The 25,646-nt window shown below is 41.4% G+C and overlaps 2 protein-coding genes and 1 long non-coding RNA gene across 4 annotated transcripts; 2 read left to right on the forward strand and 1 right to left on the reverse strand.

The window, feature by feature from the left end:
- The first annotated feature begins 76 nt into the window (after positions 1–76).
- Positions 77–14,440, forward strand: tom1l2 (target of myb1 like 2 membrane trafficking protein). Of its 2 annotated transcripts, XM_037080662.1 has the most exons (15): positions 77–231; positions 661–745; positions 1,475–1,553; positions 1,807–1,956; positions 3,055–3,189; positions 3,315–3,464; positions 4,223–4,339; positions 4,479–4,612; positions 4,777–4,828; positions 7,002–7,170; positions 8,223–8,352; positions 8,781–8,856; positions 9,690–9,749; positions 11,041–11,077; positions 11,185–14,440. In XM_037080662.1, exons 1-15 carry the CDS (start codon positions 180–182, stop codon positions 11,331–11,333), a joined length of 1,575 nt encoding a protein of 524 aa, XP_036936557.1. In that variant the 5' UTR covers positions 77–179; the 3' UTR covers positions 11,334–14,440. The 2 variants fall into 2 exon arrangements, with proteins under 2 accessions (XP_036936557.1, XP_036936558.1); XM_037080663.1 differs by lacking the exon at positions 9,690–9,749.
- Positions 14,441–18,170: 3,730 nt separating this feature from the next.
- On the forward strand, positions 18,171–21,069 carry LOC119010439. The gene is made up of 3 exons (XR_005071967.1): positions 18,171–19,094; positions 20,046–20,140; positions 21,005–21,069. It is a non-coding gene; the product is annotated as an uncharacterized LOC119010439 (long non-coding RNA).
- foxl3 (forkhead box L3) lies at positions 20,641–24,601 on the reverse strand. Its single transcript, XM_037082591.1, has 3 exons — positions 24,259–24,601; positions 22,480–22,648; positions 20,641–22,313 (listed from the first exon to the last, which is right to left on the reverse strand). Exons 1-3 carry the CDS (start codon positions 24,453–24,455, stop codon positions 21,840–21,842), a joined length of 840 nt encoding a protein of 279 aa, XP_036938486.1. The 5' UTR covers positions 24,456–24,601; the 3' UTR covers positions 20,641–21,839.
- Between the last annotated feature and the right edge of the window lie 1,045 nt (positions 24,602–25,646).

Consider the following 25,646-nt stretch of genomic DNA (forward strand, 5'->3'; position numbering starts at 1 on the left):
CCTTTGGTGCCTTTTATTTACAATCGCCTACTGCCATGACTGATATCGTAGCTGTCCAATCAAGCAAAAGGTCAGGATTCGTTGACCAATTACGCTGCCCTGTGGGCGGGACATGGTTGACGTTTCCTCATGTATCATCATCATCATCCCATGGACTGAGTTGTTTGTTGTCTAGCAAGATGGAGTTCCTTTTGGGAAATCCTTACAGTACCCCTGTGGGGCATTGCATTGGTATGTAAACAGATGTTTTGACAACTTAACCGCGCGGAGATAGATATCTATGTCCTGGAAATGTGTCTTTGTCGTGTGGCAGTCGTTTACGGGCTCGCTGCCGTTAGCATGCTAACGTCCCTGAATGAGTTCTGTACAGCTGGAACGTTACCGTTAGCCGCCTCGCTAACTAGTAGTAACCTGAACATCTGCTGTCATTGTGCTAGCGGTATCGTTAACAAATTAAATAGGCGTTTTCTGTAACTGCCAATTCATAGGCCAGTCCTTAAAACATTAACAGATACATTTGCTTGTATTTTAAATGCTGACTAATAGCTAAGTTAGCTAATAGGCAGCTAGCCACCAGTGAGCGTCATGTAATTGGTCTGTGGTGTTTAAATGAGACATCTGTGCAGGTTACTCTCCTAAATAACCACTTGTGTCTTCCAGAGAGAGCCACTGACGGCTCTCTGCAAAGTGAAGACTGGACCCTCAACATGGAAATATGTGACATCATCAATGAAACAGAGGATGGGTGAGTGACTAACTGAGAAAAACCAATCAGTATCCATATCTGCTAGTGATTTACTCTTAAAGGCATTAGTTTATTTCTGTCCTCCTTGTTCATGGGCTGCCTACGTAATGCATTGCTACGGCAAGATCTCCTATTATAATCAGTCCTGTTTCTCTTTGCTTTATCTGTGTCACTCTAAGACAGGGAGCCTACTAGCTCTGGCTATGCAAGGTGGACTTAGGCAAGGCCTCATTGCTTATCTCAGCCCTCCATTAACCTTGTAGTGTATGTTTAAGCTGGTGTGTGAGGTCTTGTTTGATTACTGGGTTGTGAACTGGCTCAAATGAGTCTGGCCTGGTGCACTGTACTGTACTGTACTGTACTGTATATCAGCAATCTGTAAAAAAAACAAAAAAAAAACAGGTCTACTTTTTTCCTTCTCTCGTGGCAATGAAAGGGGTGCCACACGCCCACTGCTGTGAGGCTGATTTGATCTGTGTTCGAAGAATTCAGAAGTTAATTATTACAACCCTGGAGTCCCTTTGTCAATACAGAGATTGTGAAAAGCCAAAGAATCATTGACATGTGCCTGCGCCTGGCATTCTTCCCAATTATTGCACGTGGTCCATAGCCATGTCAGTGCCATTTCAAAATGCCCCCTAAAGCCTGCAGTCATTAAGTTCTTGATAGTTGTTTTCATCTGTGGCATAATGTACTATGCCATTCATGTTTGTTTGTGTTTGTGTGCAGGCCAAAGGATGCAATTAGAGCAGTGAAGAAGAGGCTGAATGGCAACAGGAATTACAGGGAAGTGATGCTGGCTCTAACGGTGAGTTAAAAGCAGGATGACAACTACAATTTGTTTACTTACATCCATGTTTGTGTCTCCGTTTCCTCTCATATAATGTTATCTCATGTAAAAGAAATCGCTCGCGGCCACTTAGATTGTATCACATCATTTGCATTCAGGACGGAGCGCACAGAGAATTTGCAATCTAAAATATCATGTCCAGTCTGTGTTTGACTTTAACAGGATTTGATTCACAGATCGCCTAATGTTATTTCCTCTCTGCATCTGTCAGGTCCTGGAGACGTGTGTGAAGAACTGCGGCCATCGCTTTCATGCTTTGGTCACTAGCAGGGACTTTGTCGATGGCGTGCTTGTTAAAATCATCTCCCCTAAAAACAACCCGCCCACGATCGTTCAAGATAAAGTGCTCGCCCTGATTCAGGTAAGATAGCAGGAACATTGCTTGCATCAACTGTCAGTTTATTGCCATGTGTTGTTTATCATGTAAGTGTACTCGTCGCATGTCATAAACCCTAATAGGTTCTTCCCACGAGGCGTGCTGAGTCTCTGCGTTTTCCTTTGTAATGCTGCTCATCAGCGTGAAAGGTTTGCAGCGTAGGTGTTTATTATAATAAGAGTAGCTGTGCAGCGGTCCTGTCATCCCCAGGCAGAGCCTCAGGTAAAGTGCAGTGTCTCCAGGGCTTCAGCCAGGAGCAGCTCGAGTTACCTGTCACAGCTCAGGTAACTGCCAGGCTCATGTGGGCTGCTCTAATTTCCACCAGGGAAACCATGTGACCACAGCATGCAGCATGGACCCAGGAGAGGGGCCATGCAGTAGCTGTGAGAGGAGAGAAGGGGAGAAATTCTAATTGCCTCTCATTTGTGTAGTCATTAGCCAGACAAGTTTGTGAGAAGAAGGCGAGCTGGGAAAACTGTGTGGGAAAATGTAGAATTAAGAGCGCTCCCTTTACACAACAGCAATTATTGTTGTATTACAGTTACCCAACCACCTGTCTCGTCTCTCAGGTGTGTGTGTGTGTGGGCGCTGAGGAGTTTCACGTGTGTGCAGTTAATAGTCATTACAACACTGAAGTCACTCGAAGTAGTTTCATCCTGTTGGTTTTGCAATCGCCCTCATTTATTTGTTTTCACCCAAATTAATAGACCCGTCTTGGAAATTTGAATTTTAGATCAAAGTTGCTTCCAGCTTGAAGTGTAGATTGCTTGTGAATAAAGATGTCCTTTTAAGTTCTTGTCCCCTTTTTTTCTAAAAGAGTGTAATGTGTTTGAACAGTTGTAATGGCCCAGTTTGGCTTAAGCCCATCCGCTGCTGAGAGAGAGAGAAGCCAAGAGCTTTGTGGTTTGCTGACTGAATGTATTCAAGGCAGACAAACAGAAATGATCAGAGAACAGGACTCTTTTAGTATTCTGACATCCCTTGCTTTGTCTGCTGTGTCAACCCTCCCTTTACCCATTGTTTTGTTGTTCCGTCTCACTCTCTCTTCATCTTTGAACGCTTTTCTCACTTTCCATTTTCCAGGCATGGGCTGATGCATTCAGGAGCAGTCCGGACCTCACGGGCGTGGTTCAGATCTATGAGGAGCTGAAGAGGAAAGGCATCGAGTTCCCAATGTCGGAGCTGGAGACACTGTCACCCATACACACACCTCAGAGGGTAAACTAAGCAGCTTAAATGTGTCCAGACGTTACTGTGCAAAGACCCGAGCATAATGTGATTGTCCGCCAGGTAATTTGTCACAGTCTTTTATGTATTTCTCTCTCTCCTTCTGTTGCTTCTAGGTGGCATCTGCCCCAGAGGGCGACTCCACCCTACATAAGTACGCCACCACCACTACTCAGCCCACACCTCAAGCTGTCCCACCAGCCTACAATGCCCCTCAGGTCCCCAACATCCATGCCTCTGGATCCATAAATCCTACAGCTGAACAGGTACAAACTAACAAGAGGACAGACGTCTTCATTTTCAGGTTTCTTCTTTTGTGCCCTGCCATACAAAACGGCATTGTTTGCACCTGTCCAAACAAACCAAACAAAATGGTTTGTGGTTCACAAACGTAACCTTTTTGTCAGACACGGTCTTCACTTCCTCTTTATTGACACCACCTGTCTTGTTCTGAACATATATTTGGGAATTAATTTTCAATCAGGAGGGTTTTTTTACACACTTAATTGGTAACATTGTTGTTTTCATATGACTTAATTTGCAGTAATGTTGTTGTTTTAGCTATGCTTCTATTCATATTACTTCCACAACTTCGAGGGGCAGAAACTGGATGCTTAAACAACAAGTTATCCATACTCTCTGCTTACTCTCAGAGTTTTCATTTGTTATTGCTAACGTACTCAGCAGCTGATCCATTACATTTAGCTATTTCAGCCATTTATATATTTCTTTGTTAACTGCTTCAGCTGGGTATCCATCACTTTTAGCTAACTATTTCAACTTGTTTGAGCAGCTTACTGTAAGTGTTACTGTAAATGTACATTTAACAAGTTGTAGTCCTTCACGCTTAATTTTTCTACTTCACTGCTTGTATTAGCTGAGCTTTCCATGTTCTCTCCAGCAAACGCCCCCCTGGCTGGGAGCTTAGTGACCTCAGCAATACTAATGGCTGCTTGGATAACTTTGTAACACCAGTTTTCCAGGCAATCAACTAATTGTACATGGATTAAACTCTGACATACAGATTTGCCGGCTGCGCAGCGAGTTGGACATTGTTCGTGGAAACACTAAAGTGATGTCAGAGATGTTGACTGAGATGGTCCCGGGACAGGAGGACGCTTCAGATTATGAGTTACTACAGGCAAGGCACCACTTGTGTGTTTGTGTCTAAATTGACAAATATGAAAGTATAAAAAGATTGTTTAAAAACAGTAACCTGACACCGCTGCACACATGTGTGTTTTTATATATTTGTTCTGTGCGAATGTGTGTGTGACTAGGAGTTGAACAGGACTTGTAGAGCCATGCAGCAGAGGATAATGGAGCTCATCTCCTGCGTTTCCAATGAGGCGGTGACTGAGGAGCTGCTGCATGTCAACGATGACCTTAATAATATTTTCCTACGCTATGAAAGGTTAGAAATGTGCATACAAATGCAGATGGAATTTCCTCTTTTTGAGGGAAAAGCATGCACATTCAAACTCACCTTTACATTGACTTGTTTGTTTGCGCACTTGAAGTTCGGTAAGCTTGAGAGTTCTTTGTCCTTTCTTTCATGTTATCCTTTCCTTCTCTCAGGTATGAGAGGTTTAGGTCTGGGAGGTCCTCAGCTCAGAGTGTCAACAATGGGGTGAGTCAGCAGTTCCTAATTCAGGTGGTGAAACACCCAATATTTGCATCACCGCTCATGGTTTCTCATCCTCTGATGTCGGCACCTCTCTGTGTCAATAGTGTGGATTTGCATGAAACATTACCTGCCAAGCTTTACAATGTCCCTTTCAAATTGCTGTTATCTGTCGGTTACCTATCCGTGATTGACCAGATGTACATGCCTAATTAAGTGGAAACCCAACAAAGTCATTCATTGCATTTATTTGCATCAGAAATCTTTTTTTGACAATGCCGTTTACATTTCTGTATTTCATGCTGAATATTCTGCTTTTCATTGTCTTCATACAATACACCCAGCCAGCCTGTTGCATTCAGGTTCTGTCCAGTAGGGGGAAACACTGACTGCAATAATGTAGTTGTGAATGCTAAACTCATAACATTTTAGGAAGGGCTGAAAATTGATCCGGTTGTATTTGGAGATCGATTGTGTTGTTCATGCCAGAATGAAATATAACTGGCAGTCCAGTCACAGCCTGGGAGCGAGCAGAGAGGTTTACTCTGAAGGGTCCTCTTGGATTCATCAGCCAAAAGACCTGGCAGAACTGTTGAAAGCTTTTCAGTATCAATCAGAAGTCATTATTCTTTATTTCTGTATACTTGTGATCTGACATATAGGAGTCTGACTGTCTCCCCAAAGTCTCCCCAAAAAAGGGATAAAAATGTCAGAGTCTAAGTTTAGAACATATTTTGTATAGCAGCACCTTAACATGTCCATGTGCTGTACATCACAGCTGCTCACAGTGTGAACCTTTCTTTCTTCATGCCTTTTATCAGTTTCCCTTTGTCTCCATCTCATCACTCTATTAACTGCTTCACATTTTTTCAACATCTAAAATCTTTATCATCTTTATTTATTTATCGCTCAGTCTACAAAATGTCAAACCCAGAAGTTGTCAGAAGAGTCCAAAGCCCAAAGACTCTTCAGAAGAAGAACTATTATTTTTTTTCTGTTCCTAAGCGGTTTATAATGTTCTGGACAGACAGGAGCTAAAAACATATAAGCCTATTCTCGTAGTTACACAAAGTTACACCAGTATGAATGTGAAAAACAGCATCATATCTTAATAATGACTGAAACGATTAATTGATTATAAAATATAGTTGGCAACTTTTATGTTGATCAACTAATCGATTAAATGACAAGTCCTTGCAGCTCTAGGCTGTTGGCAGGTTGCTTACACTTTATTGGGTTTCCATTTTTAATTAGGCATGGCATATCTTCCATAGTTGCCATGCCATTACATTGTGTCCCTGCACAGGCATGTTAATGGTATTCACTGTCTCTTCCTTTCTGTTCTTTTCTGTTCTTCTGTTTCTGTGGCTAGCTGAGGCAGGCAAGTATGAAAACATTGTCAACCTCCCTAAATGATCAGTGTCACCCCCCCACAGTGACTGTTGAAACATGGCTAAATAATATGGGCCCTGCCTCTCACCAGTATCTGTCACCCCATATGGCATGTTTTGTCTATGGAGTCCCCCAACAGCCAACGATATGATGAACCCAGAAATAGACTGACAGTGACACAAGCTAAAGATTGCACTAAATCACTGTCAAGATGTGTTTGCATTATAACAAAAAGTTTTGGATTTGCAAAATGAATCTTGATACATGAACTCCTGCAGAGCCCAAAGATTCAACCTTCCCTTCTCCCTCCCTTCTGTTTTTCTGTGTTCTTAAGGGGATTGTTTTGTCTTTATTGATAACCAGTACCTTTACACTAAATCACAACACTGTCCACGTGATGATGAAAATTAACTGAATAAAGTTAATTTGTCCATTATTTTCTGGTCAAACACATATGTCCCCCTTAAGAAACGTTTTTTAAGAAACTTACCTAATTTTGTTCTGTCCTAAGTTACAGACATTTTCATGCTCTCCTGAAGCTAACAAACACGTTTTTTGCCAAGCTTGGAATTAAAGTGCACCATGCCTTCATTTTTTGTGTTGACTTTTTTTTTTCTTCCATATTTTCAGACATTCAAGGAACTGTATACTGTTATAACCCTGCCTCTCCTTAGCTTCCCACAAAAGGATTTGTTTTTGCTCTTGTGCCAGAAACCCCCCCAATCCTCCTCTCAGCTCCTACATGGAATGAGAGCGACAGTGTGTCTCATCAGTTCTTTTTCATCAGGTCCTGAGTGAGGCCACAGAGGACAACCTCATAGACCTCGGCCCAGGCTCCCCAGCAGTGGTCAGCAACATGCCGAACGCAGCACCGACTAGCCTACCGGCTGCGCTCGTGGCCCCCGCAGGAAGGCCCTCCTCCCCGGCCACCTTGGCATCCCGCCTGGCTGGTCTTGGTATGTACACCTGGCTTCACTGAATCTGCTTTCTGTCTTGTTAGCTAGGTATTAAGGAGTTTCCTTTAGTGTGTTAATGGTTCTTATGTATGTAAAATATCTCAAAAATGAAAAAATACTGTCAAATACTGCACCAACAGAAGCTCTTCTCTCCCACACAAAACATTGCTCCTGAAATGCCTCGTCATAAGTCCCGACTTAAATTCTGTGACTTTGTGACATCACATTACTTCACACAGAGTCATGCATTTGCATGATACATTTTTTATGAAATCATTTAGCACAACTGCTCTGTTGTTGTTGTTATCTGTACTGGATCAGGCATGTGTGAGCTGACCAATCAGAGCAGACTGGGTATTCAGGAGGGGGGTCTTAAAGACACAGGAACTAAAACAGAGCGTTTCAGACCGATGGGGAATACAGAGTTGCAGCACAGGATGTTACAAGAAAACTGATTTTTTTGAGTATGAAAGCATGTAAACTTATTCTATGTAATTATGAACTTCACAGTAAGCACATGTATCCTTTTAATAAGGCTAAACTGAGCCTCATTTTAGCATGAAGGCTGGACGTAGGGGAAAAGGCCTAGCCCGGGTGTGTTCAGAGTTCAAAACTGTGCCAAATCCAGTGGTCATTGAGGTTGCCAGGCAACCAGTATGATTTCAGGAAGCCACTACACCCGGCTGCTGTATTAATATTTACAGAGATAGACCCTAGTACATACCAAGTGTTAGAGGTGTTGGTAGTAGTAGTAGTCTTGTACTTTGGACAAAGCCAGGTTAGCTATTTCCTAATGCTGCTAGTCTTTATGCTAAGTTAATAAACTCTTACAGTTAATGCACTGATTTCAGTGTGGTATTGCTCTTCTCATCTAATGTTGACTTATTCCTTTAACCACTCCACCTGCACCACTACAAACAGTCAGCAACTTAATTCAGCCACCAGTTGATTCTGCATTTGACATTCATTTACCAGCAGTGGTTGCTAATTCCATCAGCTTCTCTTTTATGCTGGAGGGTAACTTGACATAAAAGTGTATTTCTCCTGTCCAGACATGGGTGCAGACAGTGTGAGCAGTACCTTGAGCTCTCTGGCTAGCTGCAAGCCTCCCGCCCAGGATGACGACTTTGATGTGTTTGCTCAAACCAGGACTGGAGCTCTGTCTGAACCACCACGCAAGAAGTAAGGTCACTCTGTTCTACATTCACTTTTTATTGACCACAGTTTGTGCAGTTTAAAAGGTGTAAATTTAAGTATGGCTTTACAAATTCAACAGTTATTTTGAGGGCTGTTGATGAATTATTTAGTCTATAATATATTAATAAAGAGAAAGAAATTCTACTGTGACATGTTCAACAGGCTTTAACAGTAAAAACTGGAGATGTAAAGTTTATAATGGAAAAGAGAGAAAAGCAAAACACTCTCACCGGAGAAGGTAGAACTGGAGAATCTGTGGCACTGTTGCTGAAAAAGTGGCTTACATGATATATTGATAGTTGCAATTGTTGCATTGGCCTGTTGATTAACGTATTTGGCCCTGGTTTCAATTAAGGAAAACAAGCTCCCTGCAGTATTAATGAAATAAAACTTAGTCTGCCTCCTTTTCTCAGCTCTGCAGCAGAAGACAGAAACGCCACTGGCAGTCTTCCTCCCACTCTAGATGTCCTACAGCCAACTGCAGGAGCGGTGAGTCTCAGTGACACAGGCTATTATGGTCAGCGCGAGCTGTAATTTTCAGTCAAAGAACATTTCGAAGTGTGTGTTTGTTTGTGCATTGAATATTGAGCTGTGCAGCGATGAAGCAGACATTCCCCCCCCCATGCTTTATAACTCGCACTGCTGGATGCTACTAATCGCTCAATTAGTTAACTCATAGAATAAAACAGACCTAAACCTGGCTTGTATGCTATTCTAATTGCAGTTTTAACAGCAGCATCTCAAGGCTTTAGTGCCACCCATTCTGGCTGTTTTTAATGCATTACTAACAAGACTGACATAGTCTTTGTCTTAGCTGTGTGTGTGGCCAACCACACACATTAGAACTGTCACGAAGGAAAGGGAATGAGTGTCAGATTTCACTTATTACCTTGTTTTATATCTGTGACCAATTAGTGCAAAGAGTAAAACACTACAAATTCTGCAAGCTTGATCTCTCTCCACCAGTGTGAATGTGCTCTGTGGGCTGTCGACGGGGTAGAATGGTCAAATGAACTGACTGTGTTTGCTGACTGTCAGGCATGATGTCGCTAGCTGCATTCATCCTCACCAGCTTGCTCAGCGTTCTGCTTATCGACTTATCACCTGTGTGTGTGCTGTGCCACGCTGTCCACAAGCATTTATCACCACCTTTTTTTATTTTCTTAAGTTGCATTTGAGTTAACAATGAAGTTCATTCAAGTCATTTTTTTTTTTTTTGTGTTTGGGCTGGTTTTTTTTTTTTTTTTTTTTTCTTTTCTGTTGTGACATTGCTGCACCCCTCCCCTCCGGCCACCTGTGGCGGTCTTGACGCTGCCCCTTAGGGTGTCGGAGGCCAGTCCTCTGTCATGGATGACATAGAGGAGTGGCTGTGTACTGATGTGGTGAGCCCGTCATGATTTTTATTTCTGCCTGCAGTTCTATCTCTCTCTCTCTCTCCCTCTTTCTTTCCCTTTTCACTCTGTTGTTTTCCCTCATCTGACTTTCAAAAATGGTTTTAAACCCGGAGGTAACACATTTCTTTCACATTTCCTCACTTTTTTATCAATCATATGTTAATGGTTCACTTTAAGTTACTAACAGCGTGCTGTGGGGACAAATAATTTTGTCATTATAATGACGAAATTTGGTAAAATGAGCATGAAGTTTTGAATGTAGTGCGAGTTGCTGCATACAGTGTGAGATGTTCTCTCACCACCAACGACTCTAATCAGTTTGTCGCCTGCCACTGAAACACACCATTTTTGGTTATGAATCAATGTATTCAAATGGATATAGATTCTTCTACTGTGCAAGTTAATTAGTTGTGGCTGAACATTTGCGTAACATATCCCTTTCTCTTCCTAACTTTCCTGACCAGGGCTCCAGAATAATTTCTATACTTTAATTGAATTGTTTAACACATTGGGTCAATGATTGTAAAGGTTCAGATACCTGTGTTTATTAATTTAGATTGCACACGAAAAGGAACTGCGATAAATTCAATTATTTAAGAATAAACTTCTAAATTCCCAGTGCATTACGGTGCCATCAATAAAAAATGATTAGTCACACAGATTTTTGGTTTGCATGTGCGAGCTAACCTGTCGCACCTTGGAACCTCGCAGAAATAATGTTTTAATACCTTCGCTTAAACATTCTACAAGGAACTTTTAACTAGTTATGACACCGTCTTGAATTATACTGAGGCCTAAATGACCCACATACGCAAAAGAGACCATGAGTTATGCACCAAATCTTTTTCAACATTCAACTTTTTAATGTGATAAAAAGGAAGAAATGCACCTGTTATTTTGTGCTGAAGCATTACAAGGGTTCATGCTCATTTTACACACATTTATGAGACTGTGTTGCAGTACTGAGCGATGATATCCAGTGGTTTTGGTTGGGGAAGCAACTGGTTGATTTGTTTTGGTATGCATAGTATTCTGTAGAATAGAAGAAAACTGTAATGATTTCCAAAATAATTCTGGGTAAGTGATAACGACGGGTAAGTGTCTTCTTGTTGAGTGTGTGAAAACTACGTGGTGCTGTTGTGGATTGGTTAAATCTGGTTTTGGGGAACAAGCGCAGGGTCATAATTGTACTTCGTAGTAGTGTGTGGTGGTTTGTTGTGGATTTAGTCGTATAGAGTCAGCTCCCAGGTGTGACATTGTTTTCTTTGCTTTTTAACAGAAAGGAGATGAAGGCGAAGAGGGCGTGACAAGTGAAGGTAGGACAACATCAATCTCTTTATCTGTAGCTCTCCAGCTGTATTTCAGCCAAACCAGCTTCACATTCCCCCGCTTTGTTTTCCCTCTTTGATACAATGCCTCCCAGAGTTCGACAAGTTCCTGGAGGAGAGAGCCAAAGCGGCAGAGATGGCCCCCAGCCTACCGTCGCCCCCCAGTGGTGAAGTGGGCGCCACACAGGGAACCCCCAGCCGCAAGAAAGCGGCGAGGCCGGAGGACGCTTTGCTCGCCATTTAGACCTCCAACCGTCGTCCTTCAGATCCCGGCCGAAGACCCAACCAGCCGAGCAATCACCACCCGAGGACAGACTGACCTGACACTAGAACACACCCACCTCCATCACAACACTGTTCAGTTCCACGCTACAGAGATTTGTACATGTAAAAAGGGAATTATTCATGTTCTCCGTTAATTTCTCGCAAGAAAAGGAAAAAAGAAACAAACAAATGGCCTGTTTTGATCATGACACCAGACGACATGATGACCAGTGTCAGAGACTGTGAGGCAGCCTGCTTTCACCTTCTTCTTCTTCTTCTTCATGAGTGAAGAATCTCCATCCGCCTCCGCCAGTTGTGGACTGCAGAGCTTCATGTTGCAGCTGATCTTAAAAGTAGAGTTTTCTAAAAGAAGCGTCCTGCTGTTCTGCTCATTTAGTAGGAAATGAATTTCGTACCCAAGCCCTTAAAGCATGCATTAATGCCGCCCAAACCTGACCATCTAAGTTTATACATTTAAAGAAACCCCCAACAGAAAACATCACAGTTGTTATTGCTGAAATGGAGCAGTGAGCATACCTGCGAGGATATTGTTTTGGTGTTTGTATCAGTCCCTTTGCAAGTTATTCTGAGTTAAATTGTAAATCTGTAAATGACAAATGTCAAGTTTATTAGTCGTGTGTATATTTAAGCTACATATGTATGAAAGAGATGTTGATTTAATATAGATTTTTTTGGGGAAAAAAGGGGGGTTTATCTTGCAGCTGCTCTGAAAATAGAGAAATACCTCACTGGGGTTTTTCACATTAAAAAGGGAATAGTTATACATCTCATTATTTACAGAATTCCATTTAAAAAGAAGAGAATTTTTCATTGTAAATGATTGGAGCAGCACATCAACAAATGTGTTCTTTATCCTTCTTTAAGTCACCTGTTGTAGATTTCTCTTTGACAGACTTAACTGCAGTTATTTGATGATTTTTGAGGGGTCACACGAGATTATTTTGCTGAGATTTTATTAGCTTGAGGCTGCTGTCAGTTTTTCTTTTTAGTAGTTGGTGGTTGGTATTAAAGCGTAACTTTGGGATTTATTTTTGGGATTATTTAAGTGACAACAGTTTGTTTGATTAAAAACAGGCTGCAATTTAATCTTTGGGGCAATCCCGCACGTCACTTTACATCCACCTTAAATACTTGTTTTTGCTACTACCAGGCTCAGAGTGTTAGGCCAAGTGCCTGACAACAGTATGTATAGTAAAGTATCTCTACAGAGATGGAGCTGTTCGTTAAAGAATTGCCTTTTTTCTTTAATCAGAATGAGCAACTCACCACAGCCACCAGACTCCATTTACAAAAACAAGTTTATCGTTGCAAAACATACTTATTTTAAACTCGACAGAAACTAAATACAACTCAACAAAACCATCTCGGTTTGGCTTACCACTGTTTCAACAATCACCAATTGCGATTTGGGTCCCTTAGTTAACCGCGTTGGGTGGGGAAATAATAAGAAAAGTGGTCTAAAAAATACCAAAGTTACCCTTTAATGCCATCTTCCAGAAAATACTGTATAATTACTCTTGTTTATGTAATCATCTTCGTGCTGAGCAGAACATTTGTGTCCTGAATTTATATGCTTGAGAATTTTATTTGCCAGTCAGTCGGTCTTACTGGTAGCTGAAGAGACTCATGCTGTCGTTAAGATTCACTCTCTGGCCGTAGGTTTTTAGCTCCTGTTTTGGTGTTATGATTCCTGTTCTGAAATCCACTACAGAGGACCAAATTTGTGCTTCTTTTTTTTCTGGGTGTGAAAAATCTGAGATAATTAGGTCGTTCACACGTAGTCCGGTCCTCCAAAACCTACAGCCCCAGTATCTAGAAATGTAATGAGAATCCAATATCACACTACAGATGCTGTTCGCACATTATCGTCGCACATTTTCTTCTTTTTATTTCTTTATGCTGACATCTTAGAAGGCCTGACCTTTCCGATGTGACATTTGTTTTTTCGGAAGCGAGCCGGCTGCAGACGCGGCGCTGCAAATTGAGACATTTCACTCTTTTGACAATAATAAATGCAACATGTTACACAATCACAACAAGCTTGGCGACAAGCGCGCACTTTGACGGTCGCATTACCTTTTCAACTTGTACTGTAAATCACTTAACACTTAACCTGATGTAATTAATGAGATCTATTTAGGAAATGTTTGACAAGCATAGAAATAATTTATTCAGCACTGTTTTATTATTTTGTTCCGTCTTCAGATCAGTATTTGCAATCATTTTATTGTACAAATGGAACATGGGAATGAGAATGTGTTTAGGGGACAGAGATGATCTTATTGGTGTGCGTTTTAGTGTTTTTTGTCTATGGAGTTCAGTTTTTCGTTTTCCTTTTTATACATTGCTGCTGGCTAACGTATCGTCATGGGTGTGTTTTATCGGTAATGCGGATATTCTTGTGAGTTGAATGTGTCCATACAAAATCGAAAACAACCAAGAGCAGTCTACTGCTGATTCATAGCGGTAAGAGAATCACACATTTTGTCTCATGAAGGAAAAACATATTTTTAATAGCTTCACTCACTCTTTAATTCAGTGAACTGACTTGCACATGACGGAAACAGACGATTAACTTTGCTTCAGACACTTTGGAAGAAAGCATCAACGTTGCACATTTTGAAAGGGAAACCTCCTTTGTCCTGTTTTTCCTTGTTTTGGTGTTTCGACTTTGTGTGCGTGTGTGTGTGTGTCAGCTGTTCTGTAACGCAGAAATCTCTCAGTTGATTGAAGGAAAAAAAATAACAGAAAAACAACAAAGCTTCCTCCAAATGTGTGTTTTAAAAAGAAATACATGTTGTTACTATCCTGTTTGATACCGCCCAGGATCGACCTGGTTTATATCCGTGCGAGCTCTGTCGGTGATTCCAGCGTCAAGTCGTCTCAGGCTTGTTTTCTCCCGCGGAGCAACAATCCGTTTCTTTGTGTGTCTCTGGATGATGTGGTAAGAGATGCTGATAAGGGAGGCTGTGCTGCGTGACTGCTACTTTCCTGAGTTGCCTCATTTCTCTTTGTGTTGTTTGACTTCTGCATGAACTCTAATAAAACATAAGCAGTGCGTCCGCATCCGTGTGTTTCTTTTTCTCGTCTTTTAATTTGTCGCTCTTCTGTTTGCAAGCCTTTTCCCCTTGGCATCCTCCGCCCTCTTCAGATTCTAATAGCTGAAGCTGACCTGTAGTAAACCCTTTCCATTTACCTTGCAACCACCACCACCCCTCCTCCTCCTCCTCTCTCTGGAGGCCCGTGGGCCCCACACCAGGGGCTTCCCCATTGGTCGTCAGGAATCGCCTCATCCCACAACATGGCCCCTCACATTCTGCCTCAATCACTGGAGCGTTTTTCCCGGTCAAAAAGAAAAGAGGGGTGTGTCTGTCGGACAGTAGACTGGAACGCACCAGTTCACAGGATCCCCGTCTGACTTCACATGTGCTGTATTTTTTTCCAAAATGTGTAACTCCCTCACCATCTCTGTAAAGTGTGGCACAAAGGAACTGGTGGATTTCTCTCTTAAGAGGTAAATGGTTTTATGTTTTTTTTGTCAGTGTGGTAACACTTGATTCAGCCAAAGAGTTTGCCTTCTAGAAATGTGTTTGTTTTATGTAGGACGTGTTTTAGATTGCTAGATGGAAAGAAAGGTATTTAGATATGCTGGTAATTTTAAGAAACATCATGCTAGTTGTTCAGTGAAAACGTGGTGAGACAGTGATTTAGATTTTTTTTTTTTTTTTTTTTTAAATGAGTCACCTCTGGGTTGTAATTTGGCAAGCAGCACATTTATCCTAACATCATAACATCTGTTGCAGAGGCCCGAGCGTATGGAACTGTCGGACTCTGGAGAATTGGTGTTTGGCAGAAATATACCATGGAGGATCCTTTTTTTTTTTTTGCTTTTTGTGATTTCCCCTCTCCGCGAGCAGTTGTTTAGCACACCCTGGTGGTTTGACCACGGATTGTGATCTCACACACGAGTCAGAGGTCAAACCGAGTGGAAAAAGGATCTGAAAGTTACCACCCAGTAACTCCAAGCTTCAATAAAACTGCATCGATAGCGTCCCAACATAAAGCCGCATAAAACGACAGGAATCTCCACTCCTAGATCTCCAAGATCAACCGTGTGCTTACCAGATTTGCCAGACGAGAGTGGACATGCTTGTCAGGAGCTGTGGTGCATTGTAGTTGCATTGCATGTCATGCTGACACAGTGCAATGGATCTGCTCTGCAACACAGAACTTGGTCATATAACAACTCGCTACCTCAACAAATGCTTTTTCTATACATGAACATCAGAACTGTAATCGCTGTTGTAATATTAAAGTCGTCCATGTATTCTTTGCACTCTTAGATTGGTACTACGTAGGGCTGACTGAGAGTCCCTTAAATAAATATCCTGCTAATTTTAAGCTATATTGTGATCCAAAGTTTGTATGTTGATATTTTATGTCCGCAAAAGCACTTTATAAATACCAGGAATGGGCGATGAAAACAAATACACAATACTTTTGACCATACACCTCGGTAGGGAAGACAATACCTTCACAAAATGTTAACAGGATGAGAGTCTTGATCGACAATCATCAGTAATGTGGATGAATTGACAAAGTGTATAAAGGCAAGTATCAGAACAAGGGGAGCAGTGTGGTAAGTTCAGAAAATGACATTGCTTTACTTCAAGGCAGCCTTTAAAACCAGGAAAACACAACATTAATGCCAACCACAACTTCACAATATCGAGAATCTAAGACCACATATACTCTCGTATCACCATGATGTTAGATTATTACATTACATTGTCCAGCTCTAGTGCTGCCATGTCTTTCACCATATATAGATCAAATAAATACTGTGGCAGTATGATTTTGGCAGCCATATAGTGGCTTTTATTCGACATTGTATGTAAAAGAAAAGAGAGGAATGAGAGAAGGGGGATGTGAGCCAGTGATGTTGAATTTATATTGTTAACCCCCGGGCCACCAGAGCACCCCAATAATTATTATATTCTGCAGAGATATTGATAATCTGTTAACTGTTAAAATTGCCCCGGGACTTCTCGCTTTGATTTTAATGTTACAGAGACATTTGAATTGTCATATATATTCTAAGCTGTGCTTGATATCAGAATACATTATATTTAATGTAATGTAGAGGAATTTATTGGCATCTTTTGTGTGTATTTGCATTTCCCTAATGTATCACTGTACATGTGGCACATGTGGTGGAACATTAAAGGAAAGAATAAATCAATAATTCAACATTATTGCAGTATTTAAATGTACGTTTTGATGCTCATACTTGTGTTGTACTTTCACTTAAAGGTGCAATATGTAAGATCTGGCCACCTCTTGAATTCATAAAGCGAACAAATTCAGGGCAACAAATCACCTGAGTAACCACAAATCACTGATAGCTCAGTTAGCCATGCAGCTAGCGGTCCGGACTGAAAGCTCAGATTAGTATTCCAAGAAAAGATGGGCCGGGCTAGCTGTTTAGCATGCTAATATCAGTAGTTGCTGTATCCCTGCATCATGATATACTTCGTCAAAATTCTTTCTTCCTCACATTCTGTTGATGGTTTTGGTTCATTTATGAACATTTTCAACTATTTCAATTAAGTTCTGACATACTGCACCTTTAATGGGGGAAATATTTCCATGTTTTAGTTGGAAACATTAAAAAAATATCTAAAATGATCAACATGATGTGAATAAATGGCAGTTTTAACATTATGATGTCAGTGTATGGTGTTGTAGAGACATCTGCTGAAGTTAGCATGCTAACCGGCTAGTGCCAAACTGGTTCAAAGCTATTGTGCAAGCAATGTAAGCACTAACACCTCCCTTTTCCCAAGCTCCCATTGTGAACCACAAGCTGCATGACTAACTGAGCTAACTAGCCAAGAGCAGCTACAGTTAGCAGCAGTTAGTGGTTACTCGGGTGATTAGCTTCCCCCTGTCGGTTTATGACTGTGACAGGTGGCCAATTCATACATATTGCAACTTTAAATACTGTTTTGAATGCAGGACTTTTACACAGAGTATTTCTCGTCTGTAGTATTGCTACTGAGATCTGAGTTCTTCTTCCAACACAACCATTATTAAGCTGGAAACGTTAGCACGGCTAACTGAGCTCACTAGCTAACAGCAGCTACAGTTAGCAGCTGTTAGTTGATATTTTGCCGTTACGCTGCCCACTGCTTGTTTGTAGTATGAATGTGCGATGTGGCCATTTCTATATATTGTGCCTTTAATTGAATTTGCATTACCTGACCTGTTGTATTCTATAACATTGCACATATTGTTAGGCGTTACTGTTATGTGTCTAATTTACGTCTGCTGAGTTCTTAGTGGGCTTTGGGCTGCAACTGATCTCAAAACGTGGGTCAAAGGGTCAAATCCCGACCCTCTGGTTTAAGAAAATACTTTTACCACAGGGGAAGTGTTTATAAAATGACAACTGACAAATTCAACAGATATCTGGCAGATTTCCGAGTTAAATTTTTCATCTGAATGTCAGGCCCTTCTCTTTATTAAATTGCCTGTTTTCCATTTTCTTTTCTGGGATAAAAAACCCTCCAGTCAGTCAGCCACAACTGTTTTTTTTTTTTTTTTTTTTTTTTTTCCCCCTGGTTTTCCTAGCAGGGACGTCTTTTTTGAACAGTCGAAATATAAACATAGCATTGATTGACATGCTGTGTTGATTTTCTCATTACTGACGAACACACACACACACACACACACACACACACACACACACACACACACACTTGAAGCCATTTAAAAATAATAGCATATTCCTGCCTTTAAAGTGCACACCGGCTATACCTGCAGCAAGGAAAATGGCAAAGGGCAGAGTGTGTGTGTGTGTGTGTGTGTGTGTCTGTGTGTCTGTGTGTGCGTGTGTGTGTGTCCGTGTGTGTGTGTCAAAGCCCAGAGGCTATTTCACTGATCTTCTTTGGCTGGTAGCTCTTGCTGACATCGGTGTCTTTCCACTGTAAATCACTCACACACTCGGCTCTGGGAAACAAGGTTTTACACTGAAGAGAAAACAACACACTTATATTTATCTCCGTCCCCGCGGTCCTCGCCACAGCCTCGGCAAAATCCAAGCACTCCCGACCAAATGACCTATTTGTGTTTACGATTCACTTCATATTAACGTTGCAGATCGACGCCTTCCCAATCTCCTCCACCTGCGATCCACCGCTGCTTCCCGCCCCTGAGCTGCTCATTCCTACCTGGCGGCGCGCACATAATGAAGTCCCAAACAAACCTCCACTCTATTGCAAATGAGAAATATGGCTGTGCGGGGTAATTATAAACAACCGGCTCGAGATGTTAGGAAGGATTAACCAGAAACGAAACAAATATTTAATGGAGGCCATTCACCGGGGACGCGGCGCCAGCAGCTACAGCCACTACATAATATGTGCATTGACTTTTCGGGCCTGACTGCTGCTTTGCCTTCCTCTTTAGCTGCCTCAGAAGACCCCCCTCCCCACACCGTCGCCTCGGAGCACTTTATGCTAAGTTAATTTACCCAAATATATCCGTGGCATCATGGCGACGGCGGCGGCCCCCGCTATTCAACATCAACAACTTTGTTAATGGAAACTTGCTGATCCATAAACGTTTGCGCCGCTGCAGACGTTCGCTGCGGGGCAGTTCACTTGTGAATGTTAAAAACCCACAGATCGATGAGGGGCATTTGCAAAGGAGGCATAAGGTGTGTTTAATTATAACTGCGTCACCGTGTGTGTGTGTGTGTGTGTGTGTGTTTGTTGGGGGAGGTGCCACTGTTCAGGCTGAGGCAGGGGCCCCTGTATTTAAATAGGGTCACATCTCGGCCTCACCTTGCAAGTGTTATGCTATATTAAATGCCACTCATGTTAAGTGTGTTGAAACCCTCCTCCGACGTAGTCAAGACATAATATAAAGGTTAAATTGAAAAATGTCCCTTCAACGATGCATGATTGATCTCCCATGTACAGGCAGGAAATGTCGGCCAGACCTCCGGTTTTTTTTTTTTCTGTCTCTCTCTCTTTTTTCTTGTCAGGGCCTCTTTTAAGTGTGCGGATACGATAATATTATAATAAGGAGCGACCGGATTAGAATTTAAGTGTCAGTCAATCAGGATTTCAAAAGGTCAGCGCGAGAATTAGCAAAATGCGGGCGGGAGTCGGGCGTGAAACCGCTGGGCTCGGTCACAATGAAAAGAAAATCCCAGGTGATGCTGATGTTACTAATAACACTGTTGGAGAGTCCCAGTGACCCATGACAGTGTCAGCTTGACCCAAATCCATACCACTTACTGATTCTAAGCAATTAGTAAGGTGTTCACAATGTAAAGGGACCAAATGGAACAGAGGTGCTGGGACTTTTTTAGGTCAAAAGATTTTATTTATTGGTGGACCAGTGGCCTCATTGTATTGTACTGTGTTGTTAAAATAGGTCCTTTAAGTTCCCTTATTAACCGGCTTCCTCTACAAAGTGTTGCTCTGCTCACCATGGTCAGATTATGAAAAATTAAAAATTTGAGATCCCACAGTTTTAACAATTTTACCTCACCCCAAAACAAAAATAGCCTCATTTATCAAACAAGCTTTTCTTTCTTTCTTTCTTTCTTTCTTTCTTTCTTTCTTTCTTTCTTTCTTTCTTTCTTTCTTTTTGTTGTTAGAAACATCTGGCGGGCCAAAGTGAACTTTTCTCTGGGCCCACATTCATCCATCTTTGGACTCAGACTGAACGATGTGCACGCCAAACACAACTGAGGTTTGATTTCACAGTTGATCCATGTTGTTGAGTAACCAGCCTGTAACGCCTACTTAATCAAATTACCAAATATATTACATGGTAATCTGTTAAATTTACTGAGGAAATGATGTCACAATGATGATCACCTCTGAAGGTATTCTTAATATCCTGCCAACAGCTTATATATTAAATCATTTCATGGGGCAGTATGCACTCACATTCTGCCACCTCTCCTCTATCAAATCGTACTTTTCAGCATTACCCAGATTAAAGGGGCACTTTGGAGAAGAAATTCAAACTCAGAATTTTAATATTCACCATATTAAGGAGGCAATAATACAGACTCAGACATTTTTTATTTTTTCCATGACTGAAAAAACGAACTGTGAAAATAAGGTCCCCAGAACACTGTTTGACGCTAGAAAGGTGGCAGGGTCCGCCACATATAAAAACAGAGTTAAACAGTCAGAAATAGTGTTGTCCTTTAAGGTCAGTTAGTTTATTCAGTTTATTCAGTCATGAAAACAAAGAGAGTTTGTTTATTTAGTTTGTTTATGCATGAGAAAAAATCAGTCAGTGAAGATCTTTCTCTTCTGATTCAAATTCCTTCCCCCAAACTACACAGTGCACCTTTAACCAACTTTTACCATTTTTTAGAAAAGTCATCAGATGTAATAAGTTATTTTACTTTGAAGTAACCTATTGTAGTTCAAAAATAACTTACAACATAGCTGCTGAAGAACCCTTTCCTCCCTCAGTGCAAATAAACAGAAAATTAAATATTAATTCTTATAAGTTTGGTGTGATTCTTCACCACATGCTAATGTTTACAGTAACAGGAAATGATGTGATAGCCTCTGTTTGTTTTATTTTTTTTTCCAGCTGTGAGCAGCTCCTCCGTCTCCTCTGTGTGTTGGACTGTGAGAGAATGGGGGAAACTGACAAGGCAGGTAATGAGCTCTTTTTCTGTCGGCACCGTTTCCTATTTTTTAGAAAAGTAAAAGTCTCCCTCCGCTCAGAAATGTGTTTTCCTCATTGTTCCTTTATTTGGATGTCGGCCCTCCGCTGCTCAGGAGATGTATGTACAGAGTCTGATGCAAAACAGTTTTTTTAAGCTCAGCTGCATTCATCTTTTTTAATGTGTCCATTGAAATATGTCTTAAAAACACAGAGCTTTCACCATCTGAACTCCTCGTCAGAAACAGCTGTCTTGACATTTACCTAAAGTAAAGAGGAGAAGTGGCATTTCCAAATCTGTCGCTGTTCCGAAATAAATCCAACAGAAGTCACATTGAGATCAGACAGACTGTATTTTCTGGCTTAAAGAATGACAGAGCACAATATATATTTTAGAAGGAAATCATCTCAGCTTGTGTTCTGAAGACGGTTTGTCTCACCTCGTCTGGTCTGTAAAGCATCACCCCTGTACTCCAGCTGCTGTGTATATACATATAGAGAATACTGTAAACTAGTCTATGTCAGCACTGGACACACACAGGATAATGACAATATGAATTATTTCTTGTGTTCTTCACATTAAGATGCTTTTTTTTTTAAGTTTGAAGAGAACCCATCATATCATACTGTACCTCTGTACTTTGCTCCTCATTTACATTTTCAAGTCAGTAAAATTCCTTCTTCTGTCCTCGGATGTCCTCACAGTACTTCCCAGTGTTGGACACAGCTGACAGTGAAGGAATAAGTCCAGTCTCTCCTCTCACAGAGTCCAGAAGTGCAGGTTCAGATGTTGGGGCTCCACGACATGTATGGGCGGCCCCGAGGGCCCTATGTGAACGGGGCCGTGGGAGGATCTGAACCCAGGCAGGGGTGGATCCGGGGTGGATAGGATGTAGTCAATGCTAAACTTGATCTCTGACTCCGGTTTCCCCTGCTGGACGGGGTTCGGGACGAGGTGGCTCTGCTGGGGGCCCGGCCTCGGCCTGTCGGGGTTCAAAGGGCAGAGGGTGGAGTCGGGCTCGGGGCGGCGGGCTGCTGGCACGTGCTGGTTGCTGTGGCTCTCCAGAGGATGGAAGGGGGTTTCTCCCGAGTCACGGAAGCCGATCTTCATGTTCCTCCTGCGCCGGCGTCGACGAAAATTGCCGTTTTCAAACAGGTCGAGCATGGATTCACAGCCGGTGGCAAAAGTCCAGTAGTTTCCCTTTCCCTTCTCATTGCCCTCTGTCCGAGGAACCTGCAGGGAACATCACGAACACTAATGATTCTAAAGCATTACACATGCAGACACCACTGACTATTTCTCCCTCTCTGCCGCAAAGAAAAAGGGCCATGACAAAACAAAGAAAAATAAATATGTATAAAAATCTCTTGTTAAATGAACATGAAGTGCTGTATGGCACCTTGATGAAGCAGCTGTTGAGGGACAGGTTGTGTCTGATGGAGTTCTGCCAGGCTCTCTGGTTGGAGCGGTAGTAAGGGAACCTCTTCATGATGAACTCGTAGATGCCCGACAGAGTGACCCGCTGCTCCGGGCTCTGCTGGATGGCCATGGCTATCAGAGCTATGTAGCTGACACACACACACACACACACACACACACACACACACACACACACACACACACACACACACACACACACACACACACACACGATGTGACAAGTTAAGAAAGGACAACACATGATAAAGACTCTAAACCTTTGTTGACATTCTCTTATATTCCCTCTGTATGTGTGAAAATAGTAATAATTACAAAATGTACCAATGAACTTCTTGGAATATTTCATTCTTTTTTTCTGACCTCAATAATCAAAACCAACCAAAATTAAGATATTCATTACCTATGAATCTGTCTATCATCTTCTTGATTAATCGACCGGTTGTTTGATCTTTAAAATGTCAGAAAATGATCAAAAATCTGCCCCAAAAGCCTAAGATGATATCCTCAGATGTCACGTTTTGTCCACAACCTCAAAAAGCCTATTAGGTTTACTGTCATATCCGAGTGTAGAAACCAGAAAATATTCACATTTAAGAAGCTGAAATCAGTCATCAATTTTACTTTTTATTTTATTTCTAAAAAACAAGTGTTTGTTGTGGCTCTCGTACACATAAACTTAATGAAGTGGTGAATCTTTCCACTGCAACAACAAATTAGACCGAAGAATTTGAAGAAGGTGAGACAATAAAAATTATGGCAAATAAAGATATATGTATATATAAACATATACATGTTTTTAAAAGAGGGATAATAGAAATAGAAATGTACAGTTTGATATTTTATATGTTATGTTACCGTGCATCATACATCTAATGAATAAACTCTTATGAAGACTCTAACAACAAATAAACAACAGAAATATAAATGGACTTATTTGGGGTACACAAAAATTATTCTCAACACCACTCGGAGATATAGAATATATGAAAATGTATTTAATGTTTTACAGCTGCGGCCCCTGAGAGCCCGAAGAGAAGTGAGGCGTCATTATTTGGAGCCGACCTTTATTATCAGTTTAACATCATGTTTATGAGCAGTTCTTGTTTTATTTAAACATCATTCAGTCTCAAGATCAAGAAGCAATGTTTCGTATGTTTTGACATATGAGCTCTTACAGAACAGTGTGGTTTACTTATTGAGGAAGGAATGGGAGGTTTGGATACCATTTTTAATTTTACAATCCTTCATTTCACGTTACTTTGGGGCAAAAACCTATGAAATAACATTCTCCAAAAAAAAAAAAAAAAAGGAAAAAAAAAATCAGCTGAATCTACAACATATGATGCAAACAAATTATGCCTCGTCAACCATTCCATGTTTTTTAAATATGCCTCCTAGAGGGAAGTTGGTTTTTGATCAGTTTTATATGCTAAAAACCATGATACATTGTGTGTAAGCTGGTAAAAACTGATCTAGGTGGCAGAGAAAACTCTTCTTGTTTTACTTTGCCCCCGGAAAATGTTTTACACTTTTTTAAGGAAAACTAAAAAGTGAGGAAATTCTGCATCAGCATTCTCACTACTGTGTCTTTCTAATTCCTTTATATCAAGTAACAAAATCTACAAAATATGTATGACATACTGGTTAACCACACTATGTTGAACAGCTTCCTCAAAGTTTATAAAATAAAAAAGGGGGAAAAAAAAAAGAAGTACTAAAAACTTAAAATCTGCCATACCTGTATGCGGGCCGACACATTTTCTTCTCCTCGTCCGTGCTGGAGGAAGGGTATCCGTCCCCATCGTAGTTGAAACAGTTGAAGGGGTAGTTGGAGTTGTCGAACATATCTGCGGCTCGGTGTGTGATCCGCAGTGTGACTCTCCTGGCCAAAGCCCAGCAGCAACCCCCTGTCCTGCTGCTCTGCTCTGCCACCATGCTCTGCTCCGCCAGCTGACACTCGCTCTGAGCTCGGCTGATGACGGCTGCCTCCAACGCGGCCCCCCTCTCCTCTGCCCCTCCTCGTCCCCGTCCCAGCTGCCGGTCTCCAGACTCAGGACCACCTCTCTGAGCCCTGTCAGCCCCTGTATCTCAACTAAAAATCTCACATTTGCAAATCTAGATTTCATATTTATTTTGTCACCAGCAATGCATTTATTATTTTTTTTAGGTTATTCAAGGTGGCCAACTGTGTCACATCTTTCAGACTTACCTCTTTTAGTGTATTTCGAATTTTAATTCACTTTAAACTTGCGGCTCATTTAAGTCTCATGCACAAATGATAAAACGTGGCCCTCAAAGAGTCAGAAAAAAAGGGTTGAACAACTGCCTTGGAGATGTATCTTGCTGTATTGTTTCTGACAATGCTCTCTTTGTTTTGTGTCAATAGTCCTTGTATTTTTGCAATTACAACCTAATTCTGTGAAATAAAAACCACTCCCACAGCTGTTAGATACATTCAGCAGAGTAGAGGGATGTTTCCTCTCTGAAATGTCGTGTTAAAATGTTGAGCAAGTGGGTTCCAGGCTTCAGTTTCCCCCCAAATTGCTCTCAGCTATGTGCCTGTCAGGGCTGAGCAGGACACTCTGTTCCTTTTTATATATTTGTATTTACAAGATCTGATGGCCCCGGTTGAGCAATAATTGGAGGTTATTTTATGGTCAGCTTACGGGTCCCGGTCCAAATGAGACAAACTCTTTAAACACAGTGATGCACAAATTTAACCTTAAAGTGCATTAAAGGGGGAACATACAGAAAATATTAGAATAGATGCAGCAGAACCAGAGATATCAGCTTTTTCCATCCATGCATTCTTCCTCCCTGCCTTCCTCCTACATTACCCACAAAGCAACCTGACCACATCTCGCTCTCAAATGTGGGAGCTGTTTGTTTGAGTGTAACCCAAACCAGTCAGTGACTGTTTATTAATCCTTCATGGGCTGGATGAGTCAGCAGCGCTTCCATCCAGTGTTGTTTCTGCCATCACCCCAAAGATGTACTTTATTCATTTAGTCTAGAGAGGGTTGGACTGAGGCTTCCTCTTGTGTTTGATTCATTTTGTGTAGAAAAAGAAAAAAATGTTTTATGAAATAAGAATGAGACAGAAACCAAAGCCTGAAGGACGGGAAC

Source organism: Acanthopagrus latus, chromosome 20 (assembly GCF_904848185.1).
Source record: "Acanthopagrus latus isolate v.2019 chromosome 20, fAcaLat1.1, whole genome shotgun sequence".
Taxonomy (NCBI): Eukaryota; Metazoa; Chordata; class Actinopteri; order Spariformes; family Sparidae; genus Acanthopagrus; species Acanthopagrus latus.

Excerpts from the sequence above, each read along its gene's own strand:
- tom1l2 (XM_037080662.1), top strand. The coding sequence starts at position 180 with ATGGAGTTCCTTTTGGGAAATCCTTACAGTACCCCTGTGGGGCATTGC. Across the intron at positions 1,554-1,806 it reads AAGTGATGCTGGCTCTAACG|GTCCTGGAGACGTGTGTGAA; the intron begins GTGAGTTAAAAG and ends TGCATCTGTCAG. Across the intron at positions 9,750-11,040 it reads AGTGGCTGTGTACTGATGTG|AAAGGAGATGAAGGCGAAGA; the intron begins GTGAGCCCGTCA and ends GCTTTTTAACAG.
- foxl3 (XM_037082591.1), bottom strand. The coding sequence starts at position 24,455 with ATGGTGGCAGAGCAGAGCAGCAGGACAGGGGGTTGCTGCTGGGCTTTG. Across the intron at positions 22,649-24,258 it reads ATGTGTCGGCCCGCATACAG|CTACATAGCTCTGATAGCCA; the intron begins GTATGGCAGATT and ends TGTGTGTGTCAG. Across the intron at positions 22,314-22,479 it reads TCAACAGCTGCTTCATCAAG|GTTCCTCGGACAGAGGGCAA; the intron begins GTGCCATACAGC and ends TGTTCCCTGCAG.